We start from the raw sequence: 23,075 nt of genomic DNA on the forward strand, positions 1-23,075 counted from the left end.
AGATATAATTCTTTTCCAGAAAAAGAAATTCTGAACAATAAAACACAATCAGAAAACTCAGACCTGGTAATGTAACCACAGTCTGTGATTCTCAAAGTCCTAGCTCTGTTCCTGTGGGAAGTGGATGAGGAAATGCAGATTCTACACATGCAGAGAACATTAATCAAAGCAAAGATTTAAAAAAAAATCATTATCTTGGTCAAAACGACATTACGTAATGTTCCACCTACAGAAATCTCTCTCCTTCCATAGAGTTAAACAAAACACAATGGAGCAAGAGCACCTGGCTGCTTTTTGCTTCCCATGGGCTATCTTGGCCTCCACCTCCCCCAGAGTGGCTTTCAGACCTCTCCACAGCTATCGTCACTTCCCATCTTCTCCACTGGTACCTTTCCTCCCAGGAGACAGATTCAGAGGAAAACCACTTACAGCGAGAAACAGAGTCAGCATCTTCAGAGAAAGCTCAGGGGAGACACACTGAATAGGGTTTATAAAGGTCACAAGACTAAAGGCGTGAAACAAGTTCCTTTCTTTCTAATGTATTACTCCACATTAAAGTAACATGATGGCTTTATAAGCGGTTAACACTTTCCATAATCAGAGCTAGGAAATTTAAGGTGAGACCATAACCTCCAATCAGTACAAACCGTATTACCTTGATTTTTTAAAGAGTCCATTAAAGTCTGCGTGATATTTTTAAGGCAGGAAAATGGTAAACGTTCACTTGCCAAAATGCTCTCCAACGCCTAGAAGAAAGATATCGAGCCATTCGATCATTAGAGAGCAATGATGTTATTTTTAAAAATTTAACATTTATGCCTACACTTTCGCTAGCCTGAGTTGCAAAGGGGAGCTCCATGTTTTAAGATGTTTCAGTACATCGACCTCAAAATGAAAGCTGCATCCTAAGTAATATGTCATCAATGTCATGTCAGGCCAAATGTGGCACAGTGACCAAAAGTCCAGACTGCGAAGGAGCCAACTAGAGGGCGAGTGATGGTCAACAGAATGGCGGAGACAAGGCAGAAGCAGAGAGAAGGCGACTCACCAGTAAGCCTCTGAGTAAGTCTGACTCTACGGGCGCAGATGCAAAGCGGACACTGCCGGGTCAGGAATGAGAGCGGACCGCACCTTAATTAGTACCTGATTTCCGCACGGGGGCAGGGCGGGCTGAGGCCACAGGCCAGGCCAGATGTGCATCCTCCCCACTTCCTGCCCCCCAGGAGATAGCGCAGAGGCTGCACCCCCAGTTCCAACCCTCTGTCCATGCCCCAAGCAGCAACCTTGGGAACCAGCAAGTTTAGACACAGCACTCAGGTTGTATTTAGCCTTGCATAGGAGCACATTAAACTGGATTTTGACCAATGAGATTTTTTTTTTGTCTTTTCTATGGCCATACCTGCAGCATATGGAGGTTCCCGGGCTAGGGGTCTAATCGGAGCGGGAGCAGATGGCCTACACCACAGCCACAGCATTGACGGATCTGAGCTGCGTCTGCAACCTACACCACAGCTCATGGCAATGCCAGATCCTTAACCCACTGAGCGAGGTCAGGGATTGAACCTGCAACCCCATGGTTCCTAGTTGGATTCGTTAACCACTGAGCCACGACGGGAACTCCCCAATGAGATTAAATAGTGTTAAAAAGCAGGCTAACAATGTGGTGGGAGACAAATGCCAGATTGTAACAACTCTGTTCCTGGAGGAGGAAAGGTGGCAGGGGCGGCTCAGAGGCCCCCGCACGGAGGGTATAAAGAAAGTGTCCCAAAGAGGCAACTGCCTGGAAAACATGTCTGCTTCTCTTCTGTCTACACTTACGGAAACTAGCAGCTGGCTCACTGTCCCTCATTCAGCATCTCCAAGTCTACACTGGCTTCTTTTCTCTCTCTCTCTCTCTCTCTTTTTTTTTTTTTTTGTCTTTTAGGGCTGCACCCAGAGCATATGGAGGTTCCCAGGCTAGGGGTCAAATCGGAGCTGCAGCTGCCGGCCTACACCACAGCCACAGCAGCACAGGATCTGAGCCTCGTCTGTGACCTATACCACAGCTCAGGGCAATGCCGGATCCTCAACCCACTGATCGAGGCCAGGGATCAAACCCGTGTCCTTCATGGATACTAGTTGGGTTCGCTAACCGTGGAGCCACTACAGGAACTCCTCTTTTCTCTCTTAATTGTTGTAAAACAATACACAACTTTCACTATTAGGTTGTCTAGCATTTTTTATAAAGTTCATAGCTTCACACAAAATTCAGTAGTATAGTAAAAAACAAAAAAACAAAAAGTCTGCAGATTTTGAAAACAAATGTATGGTTACCACAAAGAAGCAGGGTGGTGGGAGGGATAGGGCTGGACTGGGGGGTGGGAGCGGCAAAGGCACACCTCTGGACATGGAACAGGTGGGAAGCTATGACTAAGACACAAGAAATAATGCAAAAACAAGCAGAGCTGACCCTCTGTGGCCACAGTTCTGTATCTGCGATGCAATCAATCATGGACGGAAAATATTTGAAAAGAAAAAACTCCACAAAGTTCCAAAAAGCCAGACTTGCATTTGCGGCACACCTGCAACTACTGGCATTGCACTTAGGGCCGGGTGTCTGGCACCTTGTGTTCGGTATCCCGAGTCATCCAGAGATGATTTCCAGAGCACAGGAGACTGCGAGGTTACAGGCGAACACTAGGCCACCTCAGGGGAGGGGCTGGGGCATGTTTGGATCAAAGTACCCGCAGGACCCTGGAGGACACTCAGGGATGACTGCCCTCACGGGCGCTCCGGCTCTGGTGAAAAGCAGAGCTCAGGGGCATCCGGGAGGACGCCGGTGTCACACTGAGAATCTGTAGTTAGAAGCTGAGCAGCATCATGAGGGTTTGGCCACGAGGGATGAGAGCAAAAGCGATCTCGAGTTACCGCGTCACACCCAGGAGCCTGGGAGACGTGAGGCTGTGGGGCCTCTTGCACAGCACACGTGGGACCTTGAACTGGCCCAAGTGTTTTGAGAGGCAATTTATCATCAACCAGTACAGCCTAAGAAACTGGCACTTGGCAATTCCACGCGTGGGTATAAACGCAGGAGGAACTCCTGCACGCCTGCACCTGCAGACATGTACACGGGTGATCACACTATCCGTGTTTGTAACAGCCAACAACTGGAAAGCACCGAAACGTTCACCGCCAGGAGCAGGACCAAACCGGTGACAGTCAGAGAGGAATCCAGACGGCAGAGCACAGGAGGCGCTGCGGCAACACGGGCGGACGACGCCCGGAAACACCACGGACCGGGAATGAAGCGAGTCCCAGAGGAGGGCAGGGCGTGCTCCACTCATGTAACGTCCAAAAAGCGGAAAAGGCCTCAATATGCTTTCGAGGACCCACAGAGAAATGCTGCAGCCAGGAAGAAAAGCGCAAGAACCCGAAACACAAAGTGCTGAACCCGGGTTACCTCAGGGATGGAAGCAGCGGCGGGGACAGAGGGACCGGCAGGCTCTCCGGGCTCCTGGTGGCCTTCCGTTCCCCAAGGGCAGTGGTCATACACGTCTTTGTCTTATTATTAATTAACCTATTATACGTCATACATGGTTTGTGTGTGTCCAAAACACACATACTTACATGTATGGTAATCTTACTTAATTAAACCAAGAGACAACAGGGAATTCCTGTCATGGTGCAGCGGAAATGAATCCGACTAGTATCCATGAGGTTGCGGGTTCGATCCCTGGCCCTCGCTCAGTGGGTTAAAGACCCAGCGTTCCTGTGAGCAGCAGTGTAGGTCACAGGTGCAGCTCGGGTCTGGCGTGGCCGGGGCTGTGGTGCAGGCCGGTGGCTGGAGCCCTGATTCCATGCCTAGCCTGGGAACCTCCATATGCCGAGGGTGCGGCCCGAAAAAGACACACAGAGAAAAAAAAGGAAAAAAAGGGCAAGCGAGAACAGAAGCTTCCGCGTGGGAATATAAAAAAGGGTGGACATGAATAAAAACACAACGAGGAGACTTCAGCCTGTCACGTGTGGAAGGCAACAGAAAAACAAAGACTGTTAAGAGGCCTGTGGATTAGCCACTCAACAGGAACGTTCGTTTCTCATACACACTTACTTGTTTTTTGGTCGCAGGGTACTTAATATCGAGAATTAATTCCTTTATTTCTGTTTCAATCAAATCTGGAAAGAAAAGTTACCAAAGTAAAAATTTTCACTTTTATTAAGGGAACCTTTACTCTGAAACAAAACAACAGTCTGTACTGGGACTCAGTCTAAAGGGCTTCTGGGTTCTCTCGGAAATTACTATTTTATTGTACAAATTTGAATACTCCCTCCACGGCCCACTGCATCCCCCAGAGCAATTCCAATAAAAACTACACGTAATTGCTTGTGCTGCACCTCATTCCAAAACAGAGTTGTAACGGCTCATACACACTCTGACGTGTTCTGATGGCTCCATTTAAAATACTCTATTCCATTCTATTTTTTTTTTTTTGGCCATGCCCACAGCATGTGGAAGTTCCTGGGCCTGGGATCAAACCTGTGCCACAGCAGTGACAAGCCAAATCCCTAACCGCTAGGCCACCAGGGAACTCCTAGAATATTCTATTAATTTAAAAATGACGTAACAGTGCGCTTCATTTTTAACAGAGGTTGCCTACCAAGATTGGGAGCTTTTGCTTTCAGTGAGGCTCCTAGTTTCTTCATTAAGTGCATGTCCTTGGCGCGTTCACTCTTCTTATCACTAAAACAATAAATACAACAGACTCTTACAGGAGGTGAAACTGCTTTCCTTCTCGTTCTGACACGCTCCAAATTTCTTTTTCCTTTCTATTCTTCCTATTTAACTTTAAAGGTTTTAGTCTAATAAGAAGAAAAGAAAACAACAGCTACAAAACCAAGCAAAACAAAGAGTAAAAGCAAGGACGGGGAAGAGTTCGCAGAGGGCCACTGATGAGCCGGACACAGGAGAACTTACCTCAGGGCTAAATGGAAAGGAACGCTTACTGTCTTCACACTTCCAGACGCTGGATCCACCAGACAGATCTGGTAAGTCTGGGGCTGCCAACTCTGACTGGTAACATTATTTAAGCCCATGATTTTATAGCCAGGATACAGAAGCCTGGGGAAATCAAACACCGACACGGTAAAAACCTCAGAGCAAGGAGAAGGTCGAGGGGCTTTGCTCAGAGCTTGGGACCCACCTTATTACCAAGCCGGGAGCACTGATAAGACTACACACACTAGTGGGCACCAAAAAAGGAAGCAGAGCAGCCTCGACTGGCAAGGTGGTACCTTGTTGAGTAAAACGTGCCAGAAAACGGGATGGACACACCCAGGCCTGTGCCACGGCGCAGGCAAAGCCTCCACTCACTCGGCATCACCTCCGGGGCTGCGGTCGGGGGAGGACTCTGCTTTCCAGCCTCCACTGTGTCAGCAGGGCTGGGGCCGAACGGCAGCACGAAGCTGGCTCTAACTTCGGAATCAGACTCCTTCGTTATTAAATACTGAATCCTTAATTACATCCCAGACACTTAAGGGAGAGGCCATAATACAGGACCGTTGAGTTCTCAAGCTCTCAAGCACTCGCAGCCCAACAGAAGGAGCTTCCGTAAAAGCTCTCCTTGCACAAAGGCCTGCCTCTCTGCAGCCAGCAAAGGGCCGGGCCGCGGCTCACCTGCAGTGCTTGCCCACGTTGAAAGCGCCCACCCGAGGGCCCTGCTGGGTGCTCCACACTTCCAAGATGCCCCTCCGTGGGGCATAGATCACAAGGAACTGAGCTACGCGGCTGGGGCCCTGCGGGCTGCCGAACGGGGAGGGGTCCGCCCTCTCCGGCACTCTCTCGTGGAGGTCCTCCACAATCTGGATCCAGCCCGTCTGCGCATCGCGATACCCTGACGACAGAGGAAGGGAAACTCCGTGTTACTGAGCCCAGGTTCAGCAGAGGCCTTCTGGAGCACACAGCGAAAGCTACAAAAGTGTGTGTGTGTGGGGGGGGGTGTTTCTTTTTGTTTTTTGGCCTTCTGTGGCACAGGGAGCTCTTGGGCCAGGGACCAGATGCAAGCTGCAGTCGTGACCTAGGCAGCAGCTGTGGAAATGCCAGCTCCTCACTTAACCCACTATGCAGGGCCTGGGATCGAACCTGCATCCCAGTGCTCAAGATGCCACCAAGCACGCTGTGCCACAGTGGGAGCTCCAGTATATTATCTTTTTATAATGTAATATCTTAGACAGAAAAGAAGATAATAATAAACACTAAGTCAACCACCAAGTCTTATTAAAACTTAATAATTTGTTATATTTCTTTCTGATCATGTTTCTTCTTTAAAAAGAAAATCAGTTAGGATAGAGGCTTCGTGAGCACCCTTCCCTGAACGCATCCCTCCCATTAAAAAATTCTGGGGAGAGTCTCAAGTTCAGGCTTAAAATTAAAATCCAATGAAGGAGTTCCCGTCGTGGTGCAGTGGTTAACGAATCTGACTAGGAACCATGGGGTTGCAGGTTCAATCCCTGGCCTTGCTCAGTGGGTTAAGGATCCGGCGTTGCTGTGAGCTGTGGTGTAGGTTGCAGAAGCGGCTCGGATCCCGCGTTGCTGTGGCTCTGGTGTAGGCCGGCGGCTACAGCTCCGATTCGACTCCTAGCCTGGGAACCTCCATATGCCGCAGGAGCGGCCCAAGAAATGGCAGAAAGACAAAAAAAGAAAAAGAAAGAAAAGAAAAAAAAAACCAATGAAAATAAAGACAAAGGTCACTCTGCTTTCCTGCTACTCGAGTCCCTTGGTGGTACGCAGCCCCCACACCTAAGAAAGAAGCAGCCAGCACTGTCTCCCACCTGAGGGTGGCCCCTCTCACAGCAACAGACCCTCTCCTTCCAGCACGGGGACAGACACAGGATGCACCAGCTACAGAAGGAGAGGCAACAGTGGCAGCGCTAAGATGGCCACGGTAGATCTGGACCCGTCGGTATATATTCTGGAAAAGTCTTGCTGCAAACACACCCTTGCTGTCATTTCAGAAGAAAAGCACCAGGGAGAAATGATGGATCTGCAGCACTGACACCTATTTCTAAAGACACTTAAACACGTGGCAGGTAAACACTGTAGGGATTCTTTGGCAAGAAGGGAATGGTAGCCTCAGTCTGATCCAGAGTAATTTAATGTCCTCAAATCCATTATTCCTCACAACGCTAAAAAGAGACCAGATTGCACCAGAATTGTGGTGCCTTCAAAGTGATCGAAGTTGGCAGTTCTTCCTCTCCCCTTTTCTCTTTCCTAGGATGCAGATGAGAAGGCTGGAGCTTCAGCAGCCATTTGAACCATGAGAAAACCTTGCATGAGGAAGCTACACAGAAGGAGACTGGGGTCCTGAGGATGTATGTCGCCGTGGGGTCACATCAGTCCTACACTTGGCTCTACTGTTGGTGACTAAAGGCAACTCCTGACTGACATGGTTATGGGGAAACTTAAGTGAATGGACCCAAGCACATGGACACAGAAGTCAAGTTAGCAAAAATGGATTCTAAGAGGTTTTGCCATCTTAAATCTAAAAAGACTTGGCATTCCAGATTTGAGAAGCATGTGTGACTCAAGCCTGGCCTTATGAAATGGAAGGAATCTCAAGGGCAAGAAACTGAATTCAGGAATTGACAAAGAAGGTGAGAAGTGAAAAAGACGTCCTTAAGGAAGAGGCTGAGTGTCTATGAGCTGGTCAAGCTTAAAGGATACAGCAGTTGGACTAGTGGATCAAGTGATGCTGATCTGAGTTCACATTTTAAAAAAAGCAGAAACGAATCTGACTAGCACCCATAAGGACGCAGGTTCGATCCCTGGCTTCGCTCAGTGGGTTAAGGATCTGGCATTGTAGATCGCAGATGCAGCTTGGATCTGGCATTGCTGTGGCTGTGGTGCAGGCCAGCAGCTGTAGCTCTGATTCAGCCCCTAGCCTGGAAACCTCCATATGCCGCAGCTGTGGCCCTAAAAAGCCACAAAAAAAAAAAAAAAAGCATAAATTTAAGGATTAAACAGTGTTATATCAACTAGAAGCCGAGGAAAGATAACGTGTGTTCAACTATTGGGGTAAAAAGCAAATTAACTTTTTTTCTGTATTTTTGCAAAGAAGTACCTTTCCACATCCGTATTGCAATTCCTCTAGTTACATCCAACAAAATAACTCTGCCAAAATCATCTGTTACTGCTGCCAGTGTGTTACATGGAGACAGGCATATACTTTCACCATGGCGTCTAGAATCCGGAAGTCCAAACCTGATATTTAAAAGAAATGAAAAACTCAAATCAAAGTTCCACCAAGAAATATATAAAAAATGATGAAATGCATTAACAAAACAGGCTGAATCTACTTTTACATAAAGAAATATGAAACATGTGGATTAAGAGTTAATTTATTAATTAACCACACCAGATATTTTGCAATACAAAATGCACATGGAAGTTTTTTCTATTATAAAATAAAAACACCTCAGTTTTATTTCAAAGATATTCTATATAGATGTTCGCAACCTTGTATTTTCAGAGAATATCAGGTACAATTATCTTTCCTTGATGAAGTGAGACGTCACAGGAAACAATACCCTTATAGCCAACAGGCATCTCTGTCTATTTCAAGTTCATAATTCTAATCTGTTCTTTTTTTCACTAGATTTCATAGCCCGCTGATGCTAACGTGCCTGCCCGACACAAGAGCTTTCCTTCTTCTAAACAGTTACCTATAAACTGCTAAACTGCTGGAGGTCTGTCATCAACCTGATGAGAACTGTGAGTAAAATAAAAGTCAAGAGGCCCCGAGAAAGCACCAGAAGAGCTCATTTTGAAAAAAAGTCCCTGAGACAAAGTACTCAAACTTGGCTACATCTACTGGATGCATAGGGCCAGTTGGCTTATATCTTGATTCCTGGGTGATCTCAGAAAATGTGCTAGGTTATAATACTTTTTTTGTTTTGTTTTGTCTTTTTGCTATTTCTTGGGCCGCTCCCGCAGCATATGGAGGTTTCCAGGCTAGGGGTCCAATCGGAACTGTAGCCACCGGCCTACTCCAGAGCCACAGCAACGCAGGATCCGAGCCGCGTCTGCAACCTACACCACAGCTCACGGCAACGCCGGATCGTTAACCCACTGAGCAAGCGCAGGGACCGAACCCGTAACCTCATGGTTCCCAGTCGGATTCGTTAACCACTGCGCCACGACGGGAACTCCTATAATACTTTAAGATGGAAAAAACACAGCAAGATAATCTTCAACACATTTAATAGATAATTAGTTGAAGAACATCTAAAAAAAGGGGGGAGGTTTCTACTTCCCTCTGTGGTGACACTTGGTATTGGGTAATAAAAAATGATTTAGGAGTTCCTGCTATGGCGCAGTGGAAATGAATCCAACTAGGAACCATGAGGTTGTAGGTTCGATCCCTGGCCTCACTCAGTGGGTTAAGAATATGGCATTGCCATGAGCTGTGGTATAGGTCGCAGATGAGGCTTGGATCTGATGTTGCTGTGGCTGTGGTGTAGGCCGGTAGCTATAGCTCCAATTCAACCCCTAGCCTGGGAACCTCCATATGCTGTGGGTGCAACTATAAAAAGCAAAAAAAAAAAAAATTAAACACAGAATCAGGAGCTCCTTCTGTGGCACCACGGGACTGGTGGCATCTCTGCAGCACTGGGACACAGGTTCTACCCCTGACCTGGCACAATGGGTCAAGGAACTGACAACTGCTACACAGCACATTCCACAAACCCATATTGAGCCTGAACCACACGACAGGGAGACGGCTGCACATCAAACTGCAAGTGCACTGTCACCTGGAGGTCACCTGGAGGACAAAGCCAGTCCTCCGTTAATGACCTTTAGAAGGTCCACAGACTCAGGAAATCAAATCGGCTGAGCACACGAAAAAGATGATCAATTTAGCAGTACCTTTCTAAAAATACTAAAATGCGAGAAGAGCATGACAGACTTGCCTCACAGCTAATGGGGTTGCCGGCTCAACCTTGGGCTTCTGCCTCGGCACAGCCTCTTCTTCGTGCTTGCTCTTCCAACCGAGCCAACCACTGAAAGGAAAGAAAATTTAGAACAAAACCAGGACTTCTGGCATTTTAAAGTGCAGACAATCAACTTGTAAGTTAAAAATCAAGCGAGACGCAAATTATTATTATTTTAACTGCGATGTCATTACCTGGCAGCATTAAATAAAGCTGAAGTGAGTTTACTTGCCACGGCTAACGCCACATGAGATAACAAGGGCTGGGTGCTTCCCTGAAAAACAGAGCATTTGAAAGAGGAAACGACAGAGGACAAGTATGTAAGATTCACGTTCCAGTGAGATTTACTTTCAAAAGGCAGCACGATAATCACAAGTTTTGACGCCACGGTATAAAAGTGAAATCGCCAGTGGTCTAGTTCACCTTTAGGATTTCCCTCTTTAAACTGTAATTAAGTTTTTTTTTTTTTTGTCTTTTTAGCTATTTCTTGGGCCGCTCCCGCAGCATATGGAGGTTCCCAGGCTAGGGGTCGAATCGGAGCTGTAGCCACTGGCCTACGCCAGAGCCACAGCAACGCGGGATCCGAGCCGTGTCTGCAACCTACACCACAGCTCACGGCAACGCCGGATCGTTAACCCACTGAGCAAGGGCAGGGACCGAACCCGCAACCTCATGGTTCCTAGTCGGATTCGTTAACCACTGCGCCACGACGGGAACTCCCTAATTAAGTTTTTAAATTTAATTTTAAATCAATTCATTTAAATCCATTAATTTAAATGCATTAAACTAGGACATTACATGGCATTATTCTAGCAGGGCTACTGGTTTCTCACCTACTTACACATACAACTGGCTCTCTCCCCTCTTTGTTCACCACAGCTTTTTATTAAAGGAAAAAGATGGTTTGGATAATTCTGAGTAGGGTGCTTTTTAAGTGAAAAATAGGAGCGGCCAAAGCTAACACCTAACTCTCCCCAATTTTAGGCAGCAATTTTCACCACTGCATCAAGCGTAGTTGGCAGCTGGCTCTGTCTTTATAATTCCTCATCCGCTCAGAGCCCTGGCAGGCTGACATCACCAACAACCCTAAGCTCCAGATGACGGCACCGACAGTTCAAGACACCTCAGCTGAGAATTCAGGGCGTCGGAAACCAAGCAGGCCGTCGGTTTTACACCGACTTTAGCACCTTTTCGGTTCATCTGAAGAATGCAGAAGAGAGTGAGCTGAGACTACTTTTGGCTTCCACCGAAACTCAGAAATGGAAACAACTTATTCTTTCTAGGGCCAAATTACCGCCTCCAGCTTTCAAGAGTGGCCGGACTCGGGATCAGTGAGGGCGCTCTTACCTCTAAAGCATAGAAGAAGCCCGTGAACGGATTGGAGCCCACAGTGATATACTGAGACATGGCGGGCGGGCTGTTCTTAATTGCGGCGTTATATCCGCCTATATTGGAGGCGGTCTTCATTTGATCGAAAGGGGAGAGAGTCATGATACCTAGCGATAAAATGGCAACACGTCATCTCAACGCACCAAAAATGACATCATCTTTTTAGATCATCAGATTTTTGTTTCAGCTCCATTCTAAGACGCTAACTGCTAAGTTTTACTTAACAGACGAAAAGTCATTTCTTTTTAATTTATTTTTTATTTTTTGGTCTTTTTGCCTTTTCTAGGGCCGCTCCCGCGGCATATGGAGGTTCCCAGGCTAGGGGTCGAATTAGAGCTGTAGCGGCTGGCCTACACCAGAGCCACAGCAACGCGGGACCCGAGCCGAGCCGCGTCTGCGACCTACACCACAGCTCACAGCAATGCCGGATCCTTAACCCACTGAGCAAGGCCAGGGATCGAACCCGCAACCTCATGGTTCCTCGTCGGATTAGTTAACCACTGCGCCATGACGGGAACTCCCAGACGAAAGTCATTTTTAAAAGCTGTAAGATCAATTTTATAAGACACTCATAGGACTAAAATGGCCACCTATAATTCTCTAAGCTATAAAATACTACGTAACAAAATTTAAAAAGGAATTTTTAAAAACAGATACATGGTACAAGAAATACAGAGCCCACCAGCATCTCCTGGAACCAGTGCACTTCTTAGAGGTAACAACTGAAAGAGTTTCTCCTGCGGCTTCCCACAAACGCTGTATGTACCTAAATGACAGCACAGCAAACAGACTGACGTGTCTTCCTGTTGTTTCACGTGTCCCCAGCACATGGAAGTTTCCAGGCCAGGGATCTAACCTAGGCCACAGCAGCAACCTGAGCTGCTTCAGCGACAAGGCTGGATCCTTATTAACCCACTGAGCCACAAGGGAACTCCTCTTAATCAGACCTTTATATAAAAATAAACATGAACATAAAATTAAGTTCACGGCACTTTTTTTTTTTCTTTTTGTAGGCTGGGAGATAAATGAATAGAATAACATTTTCTATCCAATCACTTCTCCTAGCCTGTTTCAATGTTCCAAAGTTTAATTAACAGAACAGGGAAGTAACCCTGAACTGAACTCAACACTTTGGAATTTTGCAACATTTTTATGTTAGCAAAAAAGTAAAGAGAAATAGAATGTCTACCAATAAGGTGCTTATTACAGATGATAGGCAGACCTCAGAGATACCGCAGGTTCAATTCCAGACCACCTTTGAAATAATGTGAATGCTGCCACAAAGTAAGTCGCACGAATATCTTGGCTTCCTCGTGCAAATAAAAATTATGCTTACACTCTATTGGAGTCTGTTAACTGTGCAATAGGATGTCTAAAAAAAATGCACATAGCTTAATTAAAAAATACCTTACTGGAGTCCCCATTGTGGCTCAGCAGTAACAAACCTGACTAGTACCCATGAGGATGCAGATTCAATCCCTGGCCTCGCTCAGAGGGTTGAGCATCTGGTATTGCCATGCACTGTGGTGGAGGCTGCAGACATGGCTCAGACCCCGCGTTGCTGTGTCTGTGGCACAGGCTGACAGCTGCAGCTCCCATTCGACCCCTAGCCTGGGAACTTCCATACACAGCATGTGTGGATCCAGAAAGAAAAAAAATAAAAATACTACTACTAATAATAATTATAAAGTAAAATAAAAATACCTTACTCCTAAAGATTGCTAACTTTCATTTCACCTTTCAGCAAGTCATAATCTTTTCGCTGGTGGAGAAACTGAAATATTTTAAAAATTACCAAAATATGATACAGAGACACGAACTAAGCAAAAGCTTTTGGAGAAATGGCACCAAGAGACTTTCCACAATTTGTAAAGAATGCAGTATCTGGGAAGTGCAATAAAGCGAAATGCAGTTAAAATGAGGTCTGTGTTCCGTACAAGAAATGCAGCAGTAGGAGTTCCCGTCACAGCTCAGTGGTTAACGAACCCGACTAGTATCCACGAGGATGCAGGTTCAATCCCTGGCCCCACTCAGTGGGTGAAGGATCCAGCACTGCCGTGAGCTGTGGTGTAGGTTGAGGAGGTGGCTCGGATCCTGTGTTGCTGTGGCTGTGCTGTAGGCCAGCAGCTGTAGCTCCAACTGGACCCTTAGCCTGAGAACTTCCACATGCCACGGGTGTGGGCTCCCGACCCCTCCCCAAAGGAAATGCGACAGTGAACAAAGAGATCTGTGAGTCCGGGACCTTCCACTCGCCCTCAAGACCCACACGCTTCCTGCTCTCCTGCTGGCCCCCAGGGGCCCGTGCGTCTATCACAGATCCAGACTTCCAGATGGGTTCAGACAAAGGGAACCCCGCCAGGATGGAGGACAGAAAGGACAATGAAGTCAGGGCTTCTGTGTCCCTGTGACCACGGGCCAAAAGCCATCCTGCTCTTGAGGCGCTGCTTCTACCACTCATCTGCGGGGAGAGGAGCTGGCTCCAGGAGTGGCCAAGAGCTGGGCTGCCGAGACTGCGGTTCATCCTGGTGGTTCTCGTGCCACATCCATGTAAACAGTTTCTCCGCAAACAAAACCACGTTCAACTGCCTATTTCAAGGAGGCCATCTGTCCTCTATTAGGACCTGACAAAATGTAGATTCAGCAAAACTGTTGTGAAAGCCTCTTCATAAGAGGTGGATTAGAAAAGGGCCACACAGCGCCGGCAAGACAGCGTCCGTTGGTGAAGACATGTCTCTGCACAACCATACACGTTACCACACGTGCACTCACACAAACACGCCCATGAGGATGCTCACCACAAGGCCACTGCCAGGTTTCTCTACATGGTAGGAGGGAGGGATACTTTTTTCCTTTTCTCTTTGTATGTTTATGGACTCTCTGAAAACTTTAACAAGCATGTACTATACTATTAAACAGAAAAAAATACGCGTAATACTTTAAATGAGCAACCTCTCCTTCTCTGGCCCGGAAGCCCATCACTTCTTACCAAGATGATGACAGGGTCGCTGCTGCACCTAGTTTCCGGTCTTGAACTCACAGGGCAACTCCTAAACCTTCACTGCAGTGATTTTCCAACAGGCTATGTGCTAACCCCATTCTCTGGCTCAGAAGTCTTCAAGGACTCAGCGAGCTGGGAGACAGACAGACATCCCTGGGCGCACAGCTGACCAGCCCTTCAGAATCTCACTCCTACTTCAGACTGGCCGGCTGGCTCTCAGTGTTTCTCCAGCACACAAGGCACTGCCACCTCCGTGCCTGGGACCGGTTAGCTAGTGTCTCCTCCTCACTTGTTCCCTGGGTCAAGTACTACTCATTCTTTCGACCTCGGGCTGAGGTCAACCTTCTCCTTCCTGACTCCCTCGGTGCTGGGGCTCTGCTCCCACATCAGCTGTCCATTTGTCTCCCATATTCACTGCTATGCTGAGGAAGTGCAACTGTTTTCAGGTTTCTCCCAACTAGGCTCGCACTTCCTCAGCAGAGACCACATCTTTGCATCTCTGATTTCCTGATACCTCCCACAGTAAGACTTCCAGGACTGCCCGCAAGAAGAAATCTGCTTTTATCTCTACTCCGCTGGTCTAAAGGTTACCTTTTTAAGTGATCTACCTGGCAATTACAAGAATTTATTCATCTGCACAAAAATTAAGTCAAATACTAAGTGACTGAAAACTGTACAGTACTGCTGCCAGGGCGTGATTATTGCAACTGCGACCGTTTTCTCAAAGATGTCAACTGATGATAATCTCTAAGTCTGAACCACCTTCCAAATGTCTCACGCAGGGCAAGGCATTTTCTTTTCCCATTAGAATAAATAAATCCACACTTCTAATAAATGAGACACGTCGATCAAAAAGTATAAGAAGTAAGGTATTCCCCTTGCGGCTCAGTAGATACGAATCCGACTAGTGTCCATGAGGATGCGGGTTCGATCAGTGGGTTAAGGATCCGGCATTGCCATGAGCTGTGGTGTAGGTTGCAGATGTGACTCAGATCCCCGTTTCTGTGGCTCTGGCAAAGGCCAGCAGCTGTAGCTCCGATTTGACTCCTAGCCTGGGAACTTTCATCTGCCATGGGTGTGGCCTTAAGAATCAAAAATAAATAAATAAATAAATAGAAAAGTATAAGAAGTAAATTCCAAAACAACTGGAACTGGTAATGCTTACCAATACTAGCATGATCAATAATTGTGTCAATATCTTGGAGACCCCATTTCTTATAAGCTAACGGTGGTGGCTGTATGTTCTCATTTCCTGAGGCTGCAGCTGTGAAAAATAAAAATGAGACAATCCAAACTTAATCATAATGGAGAAAATGAAGTTTTATCCCCCCCAAAATCATCAAAAATGTACTTGATTAGTCTAAAATTGCAACTAAAAATAATGAGGCCAAGTAATGTAACTACGCATAAAGTAAGACTTGACTCAATCAACTGACTACCGAGACAATGCACATAAAATGCAGCCATTAAAAGACTAAGCTGGCTATCACAAAAGATTTTGGAACCCTCAAAGAATTTAGACAAGACTATTAAAAATTCTAGACTATTAAAAATCAAGGTGAATTCAGAGTTCCCTGGTGGCCTCATGCTTAAGGATTCGGTGCTATAACTGCTGTGGCTCAGGTGGCTGCTTGTGGTGCAACTTTGATCCCCTGCCCGGGAACTTCCGCACGGAAAGGGTTTGGCAAACGAACAAACAAACAAACACACCAAGGTGAATTCAAACTTCAATTGAAGCTAGGTAAGCAATCTCTCCCCCTTGAGAAAGACAGTGGATAAATCCTGGGAACAGCAACCAGTGCCTTAGCGAAAAACTAAAAACCTGGTGGTTCCTGGCAGAACACAGAGAACAAGGTCTCTAATGCAGGCGACCAAGGCCAGGCTCGAAAGAAAGACGTGCTAACAGCGACAGCACTGCCCAAAAAAATGGTCAAAATGCTGCTCATCAACCTCGGCATTTGCACTCAGTGGGCAACTAATGAAAAGAAAGGCAGCAGCTATACCTCCTGCCACAGGTTCATATAAAGGTCCCATGTATCAGCACATCTTCAAGCTAATATTAGAATACAACTGGACTCTGGCTGTTTATTCTGGAAGCTGGAATAGCCAGAAAAATACAATCCTCTAAGTACTTCAAATGTTAAAGTAAGGCTAAGAAGAGAGTGTTTTCCTATAATGTGAAATAAGTCGTAACAATTTGCAGCCAAGGGATCAGAATTATTTTCAGAGCAACTTATAATAAGAGGGCTTATTTATTTACTTCCTAAGAGAGAAAATGGCTTTGTACATGGCAAAAGAAACAGAAATTCAAAAACAGGAAAAGTGAAATGTCTGATGACACCAATTACAACATAATCATCCAGCGCTAGTTTATTTTATTGACAGAATGGTTACCTACAGAAAATGGCCAGTCTCTTTGGGCATACAGATTAATGGTGACTTTTTTTTTCTTTTGAGGACACGTCATACTATTTTCCATAACGGTTATACCAATTCACATTTTTCCTTCTTTTTTTTTTGTCTTTTTTGTTTTTACAGTTTGCCTGTGACACATGGAAGTTCCTGGGCTAGGGGTTGAATCAGAGCTTCGGCTGAGACCTATGCCACAGCCACGGCAACACTGGATCCAAGCTGCATCTGCAACCTATGCCACCTCTTACAGCAACACGGGATCCTCAACCCACTGGGCCAGGCCAGGGAAAGAACACACGTCCTCACTGAGACAACACTGGGTCCTTAACCCACTGAGCCACAACAGGAACGCCAATGGTGACTATTTTAAACGTCCCCAAGAAAACAAAGATACTGAAGCTTATGGCAGGCTAACTTTATACAATGTAAAAGACTATGAATCTAGGGATAAAAATTCAAATTCTGACTTTATAGAAAAGCATGCAGTATTAAAGAAGCAGAGAACCAAGACTTCAGAGCTGTACTGATCACATCGACCTGCTAAAAAGTGAAAATTTTCTCCTGCAAATGTCACATGCTGCATTCTTCCCCTTTCCTTTCTGTCTTACAGTTTAGTTCTGGATTTATGAACAATCTTTATGAAGTGGATAACATGAGTTTAACTCTATTTTCAGAGAGCTGTCTACATCACGTAAGAGTTAAACTTTGTTCGCTTGTTTTAGGACCATTAAGGCTCCTTTACCCAAACCCAGAAGAAAATGGGGGTAGTCACCACCAACACTGGGATTTTCACCGATTTTAAGGCTTTTTGTTTATATACGTATTTTATGGGCACGCCTGTAGCATAAATGGAAGGTCCCAGGCCAGGGGTTGAATCTGAGCCACGGTGGTGACCTACACCTCAGCTGTGGCAACACTGGATCCTTTAACCCACTGCACTGGGCTGGGGATTGAACTTGGACCTCTGCAGTGACCTGAGCAGCTTCAGTTGGATTCTTAGCCCAATGAGCCACAGAGACAACTCCATGGTCCCGTATTTTAACATCTCTAAAACTGGAATCCGAGTTCCCATCATGGCGCAGCGGAAACGAGCCTGACTAGGAACCACGACGTTGCAGATTTGATCCCTGGCCTCGCTCAGTGGCTTAAGGATCCGGCATCGCCATGAGCCGTGGTGTAGGTCGACAACACAGCTCGGATCTGGTGTTGCTGTGGCTCTGGCCTAAGTCAGCAGCTAGAGCTCCGATGAGACCCCTCGCCTGGGAACCTCCATATGCCTCGGGTTCGGCCCTAAAAAGACAAAAAGGCAAAATAAATAAATTAAATAAATAAAAATAAAATTGGAATCATTAAATCAATGGTGTGTCGCTCATTGGCAGCATTTTTGCCTCTTAATGGTACAGAAAATAGCCGTGCATCTTAAAATAACGACATCTTGAATGTGATGAAATACAAGACCCTCTTCTAAAGACATAATAGCATCAGAGTGCAAAACACGGGTGGTGAAAATTGAGAATTCTTAATGACTTGTGCACTTTTCACACTAAAGTCTAGACATGCAGTTGCTAATACAGGCAGTATGTTTGGGTCTCTAGCTTTTCTCTGTTCAGGGTGCTTCAGGTTAGTGAAAGCAGCTCACGTCCACTCGCCAGGGTCCTGCCTCCTGTGGGGAAAACGCCCTCTGCACACTGTGTGCCACCTTCACCCTCACTGAGAACAGGAGCAGTGTGCACGCAGAGATCCCTGCACACTGGCCAAAACGGCCGCCCAACCACGCAGAAGCCGGGGTCCTCGGCTGGGTTGCAACGACATCCTCCAGCCCAACGTTGACACTTGCTCTTGACCGGCCAAGACATATTGCCGAGTCAGTGAACAAAGCCTGCTGCTCGACCGGCCACATGTAAAGGGTGCTGATGTTTAGTCCTCGTCTTTGTCTCAGACACGGCTGTGGACTCAGCACTGCCCTCCCATTTCTACAGGAGCAGCGCTTTCCCTAAAATGCAGTTCACAAAGCGTTTGTAATTTAAGACATATTTCAGTCTCTAAGTAGATGAAATAGGACAAACATCACCAGAAGTGTTCTCTTTCTTGCCAAGAATTACCTTTTGCTACCTGATTTCGACAGGCTCGAAGAGACTGAAAAAGGCTAAATCCGTCAATAGTCACAATGGCAGCTGGATATAAGATACTCAACTCTTCATTCTGTTAAAGGAATGAGAATAATAAATTTTCATCATGGCCAAACAAGCATATCTATTTTTCTACTACAGCTGAAGTAAAATAAGAATATACTATAAACTGTCAAATACCCAAACACACAAAACACTCTCAGGCAGAAGAAGAGTAAACACAGACAATTCTGAATGCCTCTGGCCAAGGACTTAAATTCTTCTCAAATATACGCTTTTGTACAGACAGAGTAACCAAAAAAAAAAAAATGTACAAGTTTCATAAAATGAAAATATAGTTACTATATGGATACAAACAACAAAGTAAAAGAAGAAAAAAAGAAACTCGCCTGAAATCCCAGGCATATTCCAACATAAACTGTCCAATGTAACCGTATATTTTGTATACGAGCCTGTACCACACATTCTTCACTGGTTTTATGATTAAGCAATACGCTGACTGCATTCCTCCACTGCAGGTGTAAGTAAGCGAACCATTTTTACCGTCCTGTGCTATACGGCGCCCTACTATCCTATCCCCTTTACTTGGAAGCGCGCACTCATCGTCTATGGCTTCAACCGTCGTCTCCAGTGTAGTCTTTGTGCCTAGATGGCAGTTCTGCATCTCTAGAGGCATAATGGTATTTTCATTTTATTCCCTACCATCACCGCAAACTCAACATGCCCAAAAGCCAATTTAATAACCGTCGTTTATTGCCGAGGCCCTGCCCTCCTCCACCTCTGTCCATGGCTTGCCTCAGGGTGGAGATCTAGGAGCCGAATCGCTTTGATTTTGTCCTGGTCCTTTCTCCTTCCGGCCCTGGCGCCCAGCACTGTACAGCTACTCCAGCTGTAACTTAAAAAAGCAGGCCACCAGATCCCCGGGGCCAGGCTCTCACAACTCCAACGCCTCCTGCCGAATGAGTCCTTCGAGATCCCTCGGACTGCATCACTCCTTCCTAGTCAACCTTTAGTAGCTTTAAATCTCCTCAATCCATTCTGATTTGTACTGATTTATAAAAAACCTGGCCACTCTGCTTATTCAACCGTTTCCCATCGACCTAGTTCTAACCACTTTCTAACACAGGTTCCTTTGCTATCTCATACATAGATATTTGAATCTTCTTTCATTTTTTTTCCTGATTACCTAAAATACCTTCACTTTTCTCATTAACTAATTCAGTTCTATATCCATTTTCAAGGCGTAATTAAAATTTCACCTCCTTAATGAAATTTTCCTTTATTGTCTTAAGTCCTAATGGAGCTTCCTCTTCTTCAGATCTGCTGTTTATTCTTCCATATAAATTGCAAATTATAAGGTAGTGTTTCACATTACTGATGAACTCATTCATAAGCATAACAGGCATTAAGCTAGTTTCTTTTACTCATTAAGTTTCTTCAATAGCTCCAGTCCATCTATCATACAATTTAAGTCCACACAGGCACACAGTATGTATACATATGTGTGTATGTGTGTGTGTATATATATATATATATATATTTACTTCAAATCCTTGGGAACAGGGTAGTACAGAGAAGGAAGGCATATTAAAGTTTTGACAATATAGCAAACAAGATATATCAACAAGACCATATTAGTTTAAGTGGCTCCACAATTACTTTTTGACTGTGAGACAATCAAAATCTCACACAGCAGCTAGGAAGATATGAAAACTGGGGAGAGTCTTTGGAGAGCCTTAGACTCTCAACAGCATAATTTTCTCCATCAAAATCTTCAGTGAATGTAAAATATTTTCCACTCTAAGTAAACACATAATAACCTCTTTTCTGAGAAACAAGTTAGCGCACTATAGCAGGGCTATGAATAACACAGCCAGAACTTTTTTCTTTTATTCTATATATAATTTTGAGGCCAAGTCTAAGTAAAAAAGATGTAAAGTTACATAATATCATTTTTTACCTTAAGTCACTATTAAATGCTAAAAATGAGAAAAAATTTTGGCTTCTGACTTCAGCGTTTTATTTCATTGTAGAGCAAAGCATACATTATTAGCTCATTAAATAAGTAAAAGCAAGACTGATAGCCTCTACTCAGGTAAAAATAGCCTACATTTCTTTTCTTTTCTTTTTGTCTTTTTAGGGCTGCACCCACAGCACATGGACCGCCCAGGCTAGGAGTCGAATCAGAGCTGCAGCTGCCGACCTACACCACAGCCACAGCAACGCCGGATCCTTGACCCACTGAGTGAGGCCAGGGATCAAGCCTGAGTCCTCAGGGACACTAGTCGGGTTCATTTCCGCTGCGCCGTCGAGCTTACATTTCTGGAATATGACAGCACAGCTAATGCTTCCACAAGGAGAAGATACCTTAATGTTTCCACTCAGTGAAAGAGGAAAGAAACTAATGCAAAAAAAGCCACTGTGATTCTGGACACAATCTCTCAGCTACCTGCTCTGTCACACCGGGATGTCGTGGGATTTCATAGGTCCTGCACTTGAGCTGCAGCACTAGGTCTTCATTCAGGAGCTGTGCCAGCAAGAGCACGCCGTTCTAGAAGAGAGCAGAGAGACCGGCCCTGCTTGTTCTCTTACCAACACACGGCCAGGCGGAGAGCCTCGTTCCCCCAGTAAGCCCTCCATAGACGCCAGGTAGGTGCTTTTCAGAAAATGCAGCTTCTAAGCAGCTTCTCCCAGAACTTTCTACTACCGCCTCCCCCGCCCCCCGTTCCAGCCTCCAGCCCATAAAGTATCAGATAGACATTCCCAAGCGGCAGATATTGAGTCACAGGTGAGTATGCTGCGTCCCTAGGTGCTCCAGTCAGCTGGTGGCTTTTCTTTTTTCGTTTCTTTTTTTAGAGCCACACCTGCATCATATGGAGGTTCCCAGGCTAGGGGTTGAAAACGGAGCTACAGCTGCTGGTCTACACCATAGCCACAGCCACATGGGATCCAAACCGCATTTGCCACTTACACCATAGCTCACAGCAACGCCGGATCCTTAACCCACTGAATGAGGCCAAGGATCGAACCTGCATCCTCATGGACACTGGTCAGATTGGTTTCTGCTAAGCCATGACGGGAACTCTAGCAGGTGTTTTGAACGGCATCGCACTCAACTCACCTGCGTGTAGAAGCGCAGGTAACCTGAAGAAAAGCCCACCACAATGCAGGTCCAGTCTGGGCGTCCAGTGGAACTCCTGGTACAAACAAAAGTGAAGATCTTAATGGCTCATAAATCGGAGCCGAGGAAACAAATGACTCATTCATCCTTACCTCTTCTGGCTTGCAAGTGGGATGCAGAGCGCACTGGTTACACATTCCCTAAAAAAAAAAAACAACAAAAAGCACACAAAATCATATGCTTACCTAATGAGTTTCATTTTCTACAACTGGATGTTAAAGGGTAGTCTGGGGACCAGTTTTATCCACACGAAGTGGGAAAAAAAAAAAAAAACAGTAAACCTCCACCATAAACAAGGGTCATAAAATCCATTCGCATAAATAGGATTTTTCATTCTGTTTTGTCATGAAAAGCACAAAAGAAAGTCAACCTTTACTGTACAGAACTGATTAAATATCAAACAGAAAACATCCAATGGTCACTAGGCAGTCGCTTCGTACAGCTCCCCCCCCCACCCCCGCCACCCCCCGAATCAGCCCAGAACTTGGGCAGAGGGTGCGAGGAGCTGGCTGTCTCATTACAGGCGAACTGCATTTCGGCTAGTATGTTAGTCGAGAGACTTACTGTGTTTCAACCGGCAACTTCTTTTATATTTTGCAGAAATAACCTATTGCTAAGCACCTGCTAGGCTGGATGATCCCTGTAAGACTTTTTTTTTTTTTTCTGACATGAAGACCTGGAATACGTGTCTCCAGTTCAGAAACAAGCCTCAAAATTAAAATTACTCTGCCTACTGAACTGACTTTCATTTAACCTGTCAGAGCTCAGGACAATCACCAGCTTATTCAGCCAACTAGAAACACTCTTCCCCAAACATCAAACTACATGATCGCCAATAAGAAAAAAAAAAAATAGTTTTTGTTTGCTTGTCATCTCTGAAATAATTGAACCATTAGGTTTGCTTTTGCATTTCTAACAGAAATCAAATGTCTTCAAAATGCTGAGACTAAATGACTCAAGGAGAAATACCGTTTCTTTTGGAAAGAGTAGAAAACATTTCATC

General features: G+C 45.5%; 1 protein-coding gene and 1 non-coding gene across 4 annotated transcripts in view; both read right to left on the minus strand.

Moving 5' to 3' along the window:
• The window catches only part of RAB3GAP2 (RAB3 GTPase activating non-catalytic protein subunit 2), a 96,065-nt gene that overhangs the window by 29,996 nt on the left and 42,994 nt on the right, over nt 1-23,075 (minus strand). For all 3 annotated transcript variants that reach the window (XR_007131166.1, XM_047754671.1, XM_047754672.1), the window contains 14 exons: nt 22,165-22,212; nt 22,013-22,088; nt 21,341-21,442; nt 18,865-18,964; nt 15,516-15,614; nt 11,311-11,459; nt 10,158-10,237; nt 9,943-10,032; nt 8,094-8,233; nt 5,651-5,867; nt 4,952-5,095; nt 4,635-4,717; nt 4,088-4,152; nt 656-746 (listed from right to left, as the gene is read on the minus strand). Coding sequence is in view for 2 of the 3 variants with exons in the window: in XM_047754671.1 (XP_047610627.1) it covers nt 656-746; nt 4,088-4,152; nt 4,635-4,717; nt 4,952-5,095; nt 5,651-5,867; nt 8,094-8,233; nt 9,943-10,032; nt 10,158-10,237; nt 11,311-11,459; nt 15,516-15,614; nt 18,865-18,964; nt 21,341-21,442; nt 22,013-22,088; nt 22,165-22,212 (1,484 nt within the window). In the remaining variant the exon portion in view is untranslated. The remainder of the gene's footprint in view (nt 1-655; nt 747-4,087; nt 4,153-4,634; nt 4,718-4,951; nt 5,096-5,650; nt 5,868-8,093; nt 8,234-9,942; nt 10,033-10,157; nt 10,238-11,310; nt 11,460-15,515; nt 15,615-18,864; nt 18,965-21,340; nt 21,443-22,012; nt 22,089-22,164; nt 22,213-23,075) is intronic.
• Nucleotides 12,358-12,489, minus strand: LOC125113124 (small nucleolar RNA SNORA36 family). Its single transcript, XR_007131354.1, has one exon. It is a non-coding gene; the product is annotated as a small nucleolar RNA SNORA36 family (small nucleolar RNA).

Source organism: Phacochoerus africanus, chromosome 12 (genome assembly GCF_016906955.1).
Source record: "Phacochoerus africanus isolate WHEZ1 chromosome 12, ROS_Pafr_v1, whole genome shotgun sequence".
Lineage (NCBI taxonomy): Eukaryota > Metazoa > Chordata > Mammalia > Artiodactyla > Suidae > Phacochoerus > Phacochoerus africanus.